The sequence below is a fragment of the Coregonus clupeaformis genome, chromosome 40 (genome assembly GCF_020615455.1).
Source record: "Coregonus clupeaformis isolate EN_2021a chromosome 40, ASM2061545v1, whole genome shotgun sequence".
NCBI classification, from domain to species: domain Eukaryota; kingdom Metazoa; phylum Chordata; class Actinopteri; order Salmoniformes; family Salmonidae; genus Coregonus; species Coregonus clupeaformis.
Genome location: NC_059231.1, coordinates 25,650,545 through 25,664,480, shown reverse-complemented (window position 1 = coordinate 25,664,480; position 13,936 = coordinate 25,650,545). Strand labels below are relative to the sequence as shown.

General features: G+C 41.1%; 1 protein-coding gene across 2 annotated transcripts in view; it reads right to left on the bottom strand.

Moving 5' to 3' along the window:
• Positions 1-9,128: 9,128 nt before the first annotated feature.
• Positions 9,129-13,936, bottom strand: part of LOC121571610 (cystathionine beta-synthase) — a 30,140-nt gene continuing 25,332 nt past the window's right edge. For both annotated transcript variants that reach the window (XM_041883168.2, XM_041883169.1), the window contains exon 14: positions 9,129-10,730. In XM_041883168.2, coding sequence (XP_041739102.1) covers positions 10,570-10,730 — 161 coding nt within the window. In that variant the 3' untranslated portion in view covers positions 9,129-10,569. The remainder of the gene's footprint in view (positions 10,731-13,936) is intronic.

Below are 13,936 nucleotides of genomic sequence, written 5' to 3'. Positions count from 1 at the left end.
GAGCTTTGCAGCTCTTTCAGGGTTATCTTTGGTCTCTTTGTTGCCTCTGATTAATGCCCTCCTTGCCTGGGCCGTGAGTTTTGGTGGGCGGCCCTCTCTTGGCAGGTTTGTGGTGGTGCCATATTCTTTCCATTTTTTAATAATGGATTTAATGGTGCTCTGTGGGATGTTCAAAGTTTCTGATATTTTTTATAACCCAACCCTGATCTGTACTTCTCCACAACTTTGTCCCTGACCTGTTTGGAGAGGTCCTTGGTCTTCATGGTGCCGCTTGCTTGGTGGTGGCCCTTGCTTAGTGGTGTTGCAGACTCTGGGGCCTTTCAGAACAGGTGTATACAGTGGGGGAAAAAAGTATTTAGTCAGCCACCAATTGTGCAAGTTCTCCCACTTAAAAAGATGAGAGAGGCTGGTAATTTTCATCATAGGTACACGTCAACTATGACAGACAAAATTAGGAAAAAAAATTCAGAAAATCACATTGTAGGATTTTTTATGAATTTATTTGCAAATTATGGTGGAAAATAAGTATTTGGTCAATAACAAAAGTTTCTCAACACTTTGTTATATACCCTTTGTTGGCAATGACACAGGTCAAACGTTTTCTGTAAGTCTTCACAAGGTTTTCACACACTGTTGCTGGTATTTTGGCCCATTCCTCCATGCAGATCTCCTCTAGAGCAGTGATGTTTTGGGGCTGTTGCTGGGCAACACGGACTTTCAACTCCCTCCAAAGATTTTCTATGGGGTTGAGATCTGGAGACTGGCTAGGCCACTCCAGGACCTTGAAATGCTTCTTACGAAGCCACTCCTTCATTGCCCGGGCGGTGTGTTTGGGATCATTGTCATGCTGAAAGACCCAGCCACGTTTCATCTTCAACGCCCTTGCTGATGGAAGGAGGTTTTCACTCAAAATCTCACGATACATGGCCCCATTCATTCTTTCCTTTACACGGATCAGTCGTCCTGGTCCCTTTGCAGAAAAACAGCCCCAAAGCATGATGTTTCACCCCCATGCTTCACAGTAGGTATGGTGTTCTTTGGATGCAACTCAGCATTCTTTGTCCTCCAAACACGACGAGTTGAGGTTTTACCAAAAAGTTATATTTTGGTTTCATCTGTCCATATGACATTCTCCCAATCCTCTTCTGGATCATCCAAATGCACTCTAGCAAACTTCAGACGGGCCTGGACATGTACTGGCTTAAGCAGGGGGACACGTCTGGCACTGCAGGATTTGAGTCCCTGGCGGCGTAGTGTGTTACTGATGGTAGGCTTTGTAACTTTGGTCCCAGCTCTCTGCAGGTCATTCACTAGGTCCCCCCGTGTGGTTCTGTGATTTTTGCTCACCGTTCTTGTGATCATTTTGACCCCACGGAGTGAGATCTTGCGTGGAGCCCCAGATCGAGGGAGATTATCAGTGGTCTTGTATGTCTTCCATTTCCTAATAATTGCTCCCACAGTTGATTTCTTCAAACCAAGCTGCTTACCTATTGCAGATTCAGTCTTCCAAGCCTGGTGCAGGTCTACAATTGTGTTTCTGGTGTCCTTTGACAGCTCTTTGGTCTTGGCCATAGTGGAGTTTGGAGTGTGACTGTTTGAGGTTGTGGACAGGTGTCTTTTATACTGATAACAAGTTCAAACAGGTGCCATTAATACAGGTAACGAGTGGAAGACAGAGGAGCCTCTTAAAGAAGAAGTTACAGGTCTGTGAGAGCCAGAAATCTTGCTTGTTTGTAGGTGACCAAATACTTATTTTCCACCATAATTTGCAAATAAATTCATAAAAGATCCTGTCTGTCATAGTTGATGTGTACCTATGATGAAAATTACAGGCCTCTCTCATCTTTTTAAGTGGGAGATCATGCACAATTGGTGGCTGACTAAATACTTTTTTCCCCCACTGTATATATATACTGAGATCATGTGACAGATCATGTGACACTTAGATTGCACACAGGTGGACTTTATTTAACTAATTATGTGACTTCTGAAGGTAATTGGTTGCACCAGATCTTATTTAGGGGCTTCATAGCAAAGGGGGTGAATTCATATGCACACACCACTTTTCCGTTATTTATTTTTTAGAATTTTTTGAAACAAGTTATTTTTTTTAAAAGTTATTTTTTTCATTTCACTTCATCAATTTGGACTATTTTGTGTATGTCCATTACATGAAATCCAAATAAAAATCCATTTAAATAACATGTTGTACTGCAACAAAATAGGAAATGCGCAAAGGGGGATGAATACTTTTGCAAGGCACTATAGGCTCTTAGCAGGAGGAACACTGCAGAGCAAATCTGAGTGAGTGTGAGAAGGGGAACATAGCTACATGCAGATTAGACATTATGAGACAGATATTAAAGTGGCTTAAACACTGAATCACTCCAAGTACAAGCCAATGTCACCCTCCTCCTCTCAATGGATCCTGGATAATATCCAATTACCCACAGGACTAAAGAGGTGGAGGATGAAAGGAGGAGAGAAGAGCAGAAAAGGGGGCGAGAAGAGGAGGAGAGAGGGGTTTGCTATCATTTGGCTGTTCTGAGCATGCTCAAGACAAAACAATTATGCCCAAATAACACAAATGCACTCTGCTCTGTACATGTTGAACATTGAACATGCAGTAATTAATTGTGACTTGCACAGAACTCCCTGACCATCCATCCTATTTGAGATACTTTTGGATTACTTTCCCCTTAAGAAGCATTAGAAGATGACAAAAAAGATTCAGCAAATGCATTTGGTGTCATTCATCATGGTGGTCTCTGACTTGTGGTGACTCACTCAGTTGGAACAAACTTAAACTTGTGCCTTTTTTCAATGCTGAATTGAATGTCATTCAGAAAACAGAAAGATATCATACAAGGGGCCCAGGCCCAACAACTCAGGAGCCAGGCCCATCCAATCAGAATGACCAAACTGGACATTATTTGTATTTTTACCTTAACATGCAAACCCCATCAGATAGAATCCATAGCAAGCAGTACACTGGGTTTGTCAGATTTTATATAAAAACAAAGAAAGAGAGTCGCACACGCTATGTATATACTCCCAGTAATTTCTTGGGTAAGAAACCACCAACGTTTCGGCACCACTGTGCCTTCTTCAGGGTAATGTCATGATTGCTTGAACCTGGTTATGTAGACAGACAGTGCAATTAGTGCAACCAATGACAATAATGAGGGGTGTGTCGTAATTGTTAGGTTAATCAGAATGAATTGAGCGAAACTGTTAAAAGACAATAGCCTACAGCATATTGAATATATTATTGTTATCATTAGCATTAGCATAACATTAGCATCAACATACATTGTTTCATTTAATTTCATATATTTAAATATTTCAAATTTAATTAAATGTTTTTGTTACATGTAATCTTTTGGTTCAACCATAATGCATAATAAGCATAATCAACAGGGGGAACATATTGGGTGTACGCTGATAAGCTGTAATAAGAATACATTAATTTTCAAGACCTGTTCACAGAAAATATAATTAGTCATAAGAAGGGCCTGAGATCAAAGTCAATATTCAGACCACTAGGGGTCAATGTTTTTAAGTAGGATATCCAGTAGGCCTCCCTCTGTAGTAGTAGGATCTCAATGTTACCTCCTCTCCTTGGTAGAGCAACATGCTCAATGCCTGTGTATTTGAGGGAGGAGATTGGATGGTTAGCTTCAACAAAGTGAGCTGCTACAGGATAGTCAGTGTTCTTACACCTGATTGAGCTGCGGTGTTCCGCTATGTGTTGTTTTAATTGTCTTTTCGTTTGTCGTATGTAGGCTTTCCCACATGTACAGGTAATGAGATAGATTACTCCCTTTGTCTTGCATGAGATGATACCCCTAACAGGGATTTTTCGACCTGTATGTCTGAAGAAGGATGTTTTTGTAGTGCTTCTGAACTATGCGCATGAGCCACATTTGTAGTTCCCATTTGGAATAGGTGTCAAGAGTGTCTGAGTGGGCTCAGGGGAAAGTCAGATCTCACTAAGCTATACCCAATATTGTAACCACGCTTATATACCACCAGTGGGAGTTCTTTGAAGAGGTGTGCAATTTTTTTGTCTGATTGCATAATATGCCAGTGCTTTTTCAGGATTGCTTTCATTTTCTCCGAACACTTGGTGTACTTAGTGCAAAACACTGTTGCGTTGTTTTTCTTCTTTGCTTTAGTTTTTAGCAATTCCTCTCTTGGTTTTTGAGATATTTTCATCATTGCAGCATTGAGAATTATTTCCTTGTAGCCTCTCATTTTGAATTGAACTGTCATTTTCTTAGCATTGCTGTCAAAATCTGACTGGTGGCCACAGATTCGTTTTAACCCTGCATAACTGGTTACATGGTAGACCATTCTTGAGGGGAAGGGGATGCATACTATCCGCACGTAGCAGGGTATTGCGGTCTGTGGGCTTTGTGTATAAGGCTGTATGTAATGCATCATTCTCTTTGATGATCCATAAGTCCAGGTAATTAATTTTTTTCTCATCAGTCTGCATGGTGAATTTGAGATATTCAGAGCTCTCATTTAATAGAGTTTGGAATTAATTTAGTTCCTGCTGACTTCCTTCCCAGAGCACAAAGACATCATCTACAGTTGAAGTCGAAAGTTTACATACACCTTAGCCAAATACATTTAAACTCAGTTTTTCACAATTCATGACATTTAATCCTAGTAGAAATTCCCTGTCTTAGGTCAGTTAGGATCACCACTTTATTTTATGAATGTGAAATGTCAGAATAATAGTAGAGAGAATGATTTATTTCAGCTTTTATTTATTTCATCACATTCCCAGTGGGTCAGAAGTTTACATACACTCAATTAGTATTTGGTAGCATTGTCTTTAAATTGTTTAACTTGGGTCAAATGTTTCGGGTAGCCTTCCACAAGCTTCCTACAATAAGATGGGTGAATTTTGGCCCATTCCTCCTGACAGAGCTGGTGTAATTGAGTCAGGTTTGTAGGCCTCCTTGTTCGTACACGCCTTTTCAGTTCTGCCCACACATTTTCTATAGGATTGAGGTCAGGGCTTTGTGATGGCCACTCCAATACCTTGACTTTGTTGTCCTTAAGCCATTTTGCCACAACTTTGGAAGTATGCTTGGGGTCATTGTCCATTTGGAAGACCCATTTGCAACCAAGCTTTAACTTCCTGACTGATGTCTTGAGATGTTGCTTCAATTTATCCACATAATTTTCCTTCCTCATAATGCCATCTATTTTGTGAAGTGCACCAGTCCCTCCTGCAGCAAAGCACCCCCACAGCATGATGCTGCCACCCCCGTGCTTCACGGTTGGGATGGTGTTCTTCGGCTGGCAAGCACCCCCTTTTTCCTCCAAACAAAACGATGGTCATTATGGCCAAACAGCTATATTTTTGTTTCATCAGACCAGAGGACATTTCTCCAAAAAGTACGATCTTTGTCCCCATGTGCAGATGCAAACCGTAGTCTGGCTTTTTTTATGGCGGTTTTGGAGCAGTGGCTTCTTCCTTACTGAGCAGCCTTTCAGGTTATGTCGATATAGGACTTGTTTTACTGTGGATATAGATACTTTTGTACCTGTTTTCTCCAGCATCTTCACAAGGTCCTTTGCTGTTGTTCTGGGATTGATTTGCACTTCTCGCACCAAAGTACGTTCATCTCTAGGAGACAGAACGCGTCTCCTTCCTGAGCGGTATGACGGCTGCGTGGTCCCATGGTGTTTATACTTGCGTACTATTGTTTGTACAGATGAACGTGGTACCTTCAGGCGTTTGGAAATTGCTCCCAAGGATGAACCAGACTTGTGGAGGTCTACAAAAAAAATTCTGAGGTCTTGGCTGATTTCTTTTGATTTTCCCATGATGTCAAGCAAAGAGGCAGAATTTGAAGGTAGGCTTTGAAATACATCCACAGGTACACCTCCAATTGACTCAAATTATGTCAATTAGCCTATCAGAAGCTTCTAAAGCCATTACATCATTTTCTGTTTTTTCCAAGCTGTTTAAAGGCACAGTCAAATTAGTGTATGTAAACTTCTGACCCACTGGAATTGTGATACAGTGAACTATAAGAGAAATAATCTGTCTGTAAACAATTGTTGGAAATATTACTTGTGTCGTGCACAAAGTAGATGTCCTAACTGACTTGCCAAAACTATAGTTTGTTAACAAGAAATTTGTGGAGTGGTTGAAAAACAAGTTTTAATGACTCCAACCTAAGTGTATGTAAGCTTCCGACTTCAACTGTATGTCTCTCTTCCATAGGAGGATTTTAGAAAGTAGGGGGTGTGTCTCTGTTTTCTAAATGAGTGCTTCCTCAAATTGTCCAACATACAGGTTTGCATAGTTGGAGGCAAAAGGGGAGGCCATGGCTACACCCCGAATTTGAAGGAAAAAGTCTGACTCAAAGATTAAGTAGTTATTGGATAATACCAGTTCAGCGAGTTGCAAGATGGAATCATTGGAATGGTGCAAGGGTAGGGTCTCTCTGCTGAAGGAAGCGTTGCAGCGCCTGCAAGCCTCCAGTGTGTGGGATGTTAGTGTACAAGCTCTCCACATCAAAAGTGGCCAGCAGGGTGCCCTCTGGTGTCCTTCCTAAGCCCTCTATCAATGAGATCATGTGACTAGTGTCTTTAACATAAGATGGGAGATTCTCAACCATCAGTTTAATGTGGTGGTCCACGAACTTAGAAATGTTGGACATCACAGAGTCAATTGCTGCTACAATGGGTCTACCTGGGGGAGGAGACACTTGTTTGTGTAATTTAGCGACTGTACAAAAAGTTGGTATCTTAAGAAATTTCACACATAGAAATAAACATTATTATTTGGTGATTTGTCCTGATTCCAAATAGCTATTATGCTGGAATTCTAGGGTAGGGTCATGATTCAGTTTGTGATAGAAGTCACCTTTAGATAGTTGTCGGTGACATTCATTCACATAGTCACATTTGTTTTGTATACAAATTCCTCCTCCTTTGTCACATTTTTTTATGATAATGGTAGGATCTGATTGTAAGTCCTTAAGAGCCATTCTCTTGTCTCTACTCAGGTTATCATAGGATTTGTGTTTCTGTTTGTCTTTCAGTAGGTCACCTACATCATTTTCAACAATCCTGCAGAAGGTTTCTATGGATGCATTGCATTTTGGGGGAGGTACAAATTCTCAGGTACCTCAGCTTACTTAGTCAGATTTGATGAAATATAACAGAACAGATTAACTGGAATGACATTCACTCTCACAGGATGACTAACTGAAAGCCACACCCCTAATAAACCACGAATATGACTGCATTGAGGCATATGTCACTGTGCTTCTATGGCTATATGCACCATGCCACTGCCTATTTTATTTGTTAATTTAGCAAACAAGGCAGCTCATAATCCATTGCCTTTATCGCAGTCAACACACCTATGTTTGTGCTTTAATTAGCTTTAAAAATGTAAAATTTTCTCTCAGCCTCATGGCAAAATTTGTAGAATAGCATGAGAAGAGGTACAGTGCATTCAGAAAGTATTCAGACCCCTTGACTTTTTCCACATTTTGTTGTTCTAAAATGGATTAAATAAATGTTTTTCCTAATCAATCTACACACAATACTCCATAATGACAAAGAGAAAACAGATTTTTAGAAATGTTTGCAAAATAAAATAAATACCTTTTGCTATGAGATTTGAAATTGAGCTCCGGTGCATCCTGTTTCCATTGATCATGATTGAGATGTTTATACCACTTGATTGGAGTCCACCTGTGGTAAATTCAATTGATTGGACATGATTTGGAAAGGCACACACTTGCCTATATAAGGTCCCACATTTGACAGTGCATGTCAGAGCAAAAACCAAGCCATGAGGTCGAAGGAATTGTCCGTAGAGCCCCAAGACAGGTTTGTGTCGAAGCACAATTGAAGGTCCCCAAGAACACAGTGGCCTCTATCATTCTTAAATGGAAGAAGTTTGGAACCACCAAGACTCTTCCTAGAGCTGGCCGCCCGGCCAAACTGAGCAATCGGGGGAGAAGGACCTTGGTCAGGGAGGTGACCAAGAACCCAATGGTCACTCTGACATAGCTCCAGAGTTCCTTGTGGAGATGGGAGAACCTTCCAGAAGGACAACCATCTCTGCAGCACTCCACCAATCAGGCCTTTATGGTAGAGTGGTCAGACGGAAGCCACTCCTCAGTAAAAGGCACGTCAGCCACTTGGAGTTTGCCACAAGGCCCCTAAAGGACTCTCAGACCATGAGGGAACAAGATTCTCTGGTCTGATGAAACAAAGATTGAAATCTTTGGCCTGAATGCCAAGTGTCACGTCAGGAGGAAATCTGGCACCATCCCTACGGTGAAGGATGGTGGTGGCAGCATCATGCTGTGGGGATGTTTTTCAGCGGCAGGGACTGGGAGACTAGTCAGGATCGAGGGAAAGATGAACGGAGCAAAGTACAGAGAGATCCTTGATGAAAACCTGCTCCAGAGCGCTCAGGACCTCAGGCTGGGTCGAAGGTTCGCCTTCCAACAGGACAACGACCCTAAGCACACAGCCAAGACAACGCAGGAGTGGCTTCGGGACAAGTCGCTGAATGTCCTTGAGTGGCCCAGCCGGAGCCTGGATCTGCAGAGAAGAATGGGAAACTTCCCTAATACAGGTGTGCCAAGCTTGCAGCGTCATACCCAAGAAGACTTGAGGCTGTAATCGCTGCCAAAGGTGCTTCAACAAAGTACTGAGTAAAGGGTCTGAATACTGTTATATTTCAGTTTTAAAATTAACAACGTCTAAAAACCTGTTTCTGCTTTGTCATTATGGGGTATTTGCCTCATGGCAAAATGTGTAGAATAGCATGAGATAAGCTATAAAACTGAACATTATTCTCTTTGCCCCATGACAAAATGTGTAAAATTGCAGTATGTTTCTGGAGTGCAGCAGGTACTGTATGATTTTGTTCCAACTAGGCACCATAGGCTAGCACTTCCCCCTTGTGGGAATAATGTATACTGACTGTGCACAATCTTCCACTGTAATTCTCTTTAACTAAAGCCTTAATTATCAAGACCATAACACACGCATCCACACCTCCTACCCACATGTAAAACTGTGATAAACAGGAAAACATGGACACCCATGTGTGCACACACACCACCCCCATGTTCAAGAGAAAAATAACAAGCCTTTATTGGAAGCTAGTGAGAATATAATTACATCACAAAAGAACCTGAATAGAAAAATCAAGATAAATATTAAATGAACAGCTGGACCCAGAGCCAGGGTGGAAATACAGAGACAGGAATGTAGTTCAAATATCACCTCCATAACCATAGCCACATCACCTCACGCAAATACTGCAGCATCTGTCTTAACGTTTACATTTACATTTTAGTCATTTAGCAGACGCTCTTATCCAGAGCGACTTACAGTTAGTGAGTGCATACATTTTTCATACTTAAGAACACTAAAGACATATTTACATACAAATACATCCCTGCTAAAGTGAATAGATCATAACAGCTCTGGGTCCATGGTCATACATAACATTACACATTAATGATTGTACATAAAGTCAAAAAGTACAGAAAAATTGTAAAAAGTTCAAACAACCCAACCCTTGGCTTAAACAAACTGTCCCAGACAGACAGGCCTGTATAAAACACCTGCACTGTGAGGGGCCTCTCTGCTTTAAATACTCTCAACCAACAAACTATTCAATACAGCCTTATTCAATACAATAAAAAAATTACCCAACACAAGGCATACTGTTTGGGTTGCAGTTTGATTGTGTGCCAAACTCGCCTATCCTTAACCTGACCTACCCTGTGACCTTGCTTACTTTCCAACCCCTTCAAACAAAAGACAGGTACCCTTCACTGACATCCTATCTCTTTGAATGTTGTCAGTGAATGTTGTCTTGGTATCCATTTCAGATTGAACAACACAAATAACCATTTTTTGGTACATGCCATGTCTTTAGCTGCCACTACATGGCGATGTAACTTCGTTGGTATCAAATAAGTAATTAAGAATCTATGATGTGCTTTAAAGTCTTAAAGATGAATGTCACATTTGCATATCAGTTACATACAAATCTTAATGCAATACAAAATGGTAGCTATATGATGACTATTTAGCTGAAAGATTCAAATTTACTGAGTTGTTAGTCTAGCGATGATATTGATATCGGCAATAAAATAAAGTCAGAGGAACACTATTTATATGTAGATCTTAAAGTAAAAGTTACTTTCAATAATGAAGAGGCAAGACAGATGGAAGTGTCTCGAGTTGCACACTGTTTGTTACATGTAATTTCTATACCTTAAAGTTAGCGGAAAACTATGTATCTGAAACCAGCTAAGTTGCTTCAATCGCAGTATAGGCTACAATGAATAATTATTGTCATCACAGACAAATAACAAAACCGATGTAGCCAAAAAGGGAGGAAATGACTATACACTTCTTTTAAGACTAAACCACAACCCCCGCCACTCCTAAAAGTCTACATCTTCATAATCTTCTTCATTGTCATTGTCGTTACTCAGAGGGTGTCAAGCGGGCGGTCACTTCCTACTCTCCACAGGAAACAGGAAGTGGTGACAGCTAGTCGGTCAGTGAGCACTCTGACGTCATTGAGCACTCTGACAGCGTGCGCTCTCGTGCGCTTCCCCGCCTCTCGCGCGTGGTGATGTAATTAAGCATGTCAATGGCCGTTACCACCCCGAATACCATCTGTCTAAGACAGGGTGAGCCATCCTCCATGTCTAAACAGAGAGAGAGAAGAGAGATGGTTATTATTACTATTGAGATAACAGACTGTGAGAAAGTTTGTGACGAAACCACTGAAATGTGTCCTGCAAGCAAGAGATTACATCAATTATGTCAAATTACTACTCCAATTAAACATATTCTCAATATCATACAGTGCCTTGCAAAAGTATTCATCCCCCTTGGCATTTATCCTATTTTGTTGCATTACAACCTGTAATTTAAATGGATTTTTATTTGGATTTCATGTAATGGACATACACAAAATAGTCCAAATTGGTGAAGTGAAAAAAATAACTTGTTTCAAGAAATTCTAAAAAATAAATAACGGAAAAGTGGTGCGTGCATATGTATTCACCCCCTTTGCTATGAAGCCCCTAAATAAGATCTGGTGCAACCAATTACCTTCAGAAGTCACATATTAGTTAAATAAAGTCCACCTGTGTGCAATCTAAGTGTCACATGATCTGTTACATGATCTCAGTATATATACACCTGTTCTGAAAGGTCCCAGAGTCTGCAACACCACTAAGCAAGGGGCACCATCAAGCAAGCGGCACCATGAAGACCAAGGAGGGCATTAATCACAGAGGAAACAAAGAGACCAAAGATAACCCTGAAGGAGCTGCAAAGCTCCACAGCGGAGATTGGAGTATCTGTCCATAGGACCACTTTAAGCCGTACACTCCACAGTGCTGGGCTTTACGGAAGATTGGCCAGAAAAAAAGCCATTGCTTAAAGAAAAAATAAGCAAACACATTTGGTGTTCCCCAAAAGTAATGTGGGAGACTCCCCAAACATTTGGAAGAAGGTACTCTGGTCAGATGAGACTAAAATTGAGCTTTTTGGCCATCAAGGAAAACGCTATGTCTGGCGCAAACCCAACACCTCTCAACACCCCGAGAACAACATCCCCACAGTGAAGCATGGTGGTGGCAGCATCATTACATTTACATTTTAGTCATTTAGCAGACGCTCTTATCCAGAGCGACTTACAATTAGTGAATACATGTTTTTTTTTATATACTGGCCCCCCGTGGGAATCGAACCCACAACCCTGGCGTTGCAAACGCCATGCTCTACATGAGCTACATCCCTGCCGGCCATTCCCTCCCCTACCCTGGACGACGCTGGGCCAATTGTGCGCCGCCCATGAGTCTCCCGGTCGCGGCCGGCTGCGACAGAGCCTGGATTCGAACCAGTCTCTAGTGGCACAGTTAGCACTGCGATGCAGTGCCTTAGACCACTGCGCCACTCAGGAGTATGCTGTGAGGATGATTTTCATCGGCAGGGACTGGGAAACTGGTCAGAATTGAAGGAATGATGGATGGCGCTAAATACAGGGAAATTCTTGAGGGAAACCTGTTTCAGTCTTCCAGAGATTGGAGACTGGGACGGAGGTTCACATTCCAGTTGGACAATGACCCTAAGCATACTGCTAAAGCAACACTCAAGTGGTTTAAGGGGAAACATTTAAATGTATTGGAATGGCCTAGTCAAAGCCCAGACCTCAATCCAATTGAGAATCTGTGGTATGACTTAAAGATTGCTGTACAGCAGCTGAACCCATCCAACTTGAAGGAGCTGGAGCAGTTTTGCCTTGAAGAATGGGCAAAAATCCCAGTGGCTAGATGTGTCAAGCTTATAGAGACATACCCCAAGAGACTTGCAGCTGTAATTGCTGCAAAAGGTGGCTCTACAAAGTATTGACTTTGGGGGGGTGAATAGTTATGCACGCTCAAGTTTTTTGTTTTTTTGTCTTACTTCTTGTTTGTTTCGCAAAATAAATATTTTGCATCTTCAAAGTGATTGGCATTTTGTGTAAATCAAATAATAAAAATAAAAAAATCAGGTTCCAGGTTGTAAGGCAACAAAATAGGAAAAATGCCAAGGGGGGTGAATACTTTCTCAAGCCACTGTAAGTCCAAGATTTGGTAGATGGGAATGTTCTCCACAAAGGAAGTTGGAAACTAACTTCCCAGGCTCTTTATCCAAGGATGCAATAGCTGGCAATTACACCAAATCAAACCTTATCATTTTACAATAAGTTATGTAACTAGCTTCCTGTTTGAGAGACAGGGTTAGGGTTAGGTCCCAACGAGAGTCTGGTTCCAAAGAGGTCCTTGTTGTTAGACAGGGGACACTGGATATAGGATGAACATAGCAAACTATGATAGGGAGCATAGGGGTGCCTAGTCATAGCTGGGGCCCAGTCTTTCCTGCTCAGGGCACATGGTCAGAAAAAACTCCTTGCCATAGGTATGTCTCAGTAAATTATAGTAGATGAAAAGAATATACACAGCAAATTGGCTAGTGTTACTTAGTGTTTTCAGTGTAACATTTCTAGTGTTGATTCAGGAGTAATAATAACCCCACTGTTGGTGTTAATAACCAGTGTTGAGTGAGAGTGTGTGTTTGTGTCAGTTTTACTGTGTTGAGAGTAAAACATTCTAATCAAAACCATGCCCATCATTTCCCAGCATGCGTTACTGCAGCTAGATTTTTAAAAATATTGTTTTTAATATCTGTGTTTTTGCATGTACAGTACATTTAATCTTATGCTACACAAAGATAAATAACATACATTTTTCTAAACTAATCCAATGAGTTAGTTAGATGTATTGCACCCGTTACTTAAATGGTTGTTCCAGTTTAAATGGTTTAGGTAGTCTCCTTTATCAATGTTCCTAACTCTGACAGTCATTCTGAATGCAGGTTGCGGGTGAATAGAAATTCTAACTGTTAGATGTCCGAACTCTGGCTGGATTCCAATAAGAATTACATATCATTTTGCAAGCCAGCATAACGTGACTTGCAGGCCTGATGTGGCCTGTAAACCAAACATGGCCATCAAAGTAAGGCCTTATGATATATGTAACGTATTGTCATAAACAGTTAAATTTTAATGATTAGATTAGCCTACAGTAGGAACTCACTTGGTGAAGTCCACAGGACTGAAAATGAATGAATTCAACAACCATGTCTCTGTCACTAACAAATACAGTCATGGGTGGTAACTCTACAATTTCACTCGAAAAGGCAAAGCACACTGGGAAATTATGTTGGGTACGTGGCTTAGTGGGGCCGTGGCTTTCAATTAGTTATTTTTAGCCACCCAAGAGTGGAAGTGTTTTACCAGTTTAAGTGGTCTATGGTTAAGTTAATTAAAGTTTGAGCACATCCGTTGCCAGTTCTGAAGTCT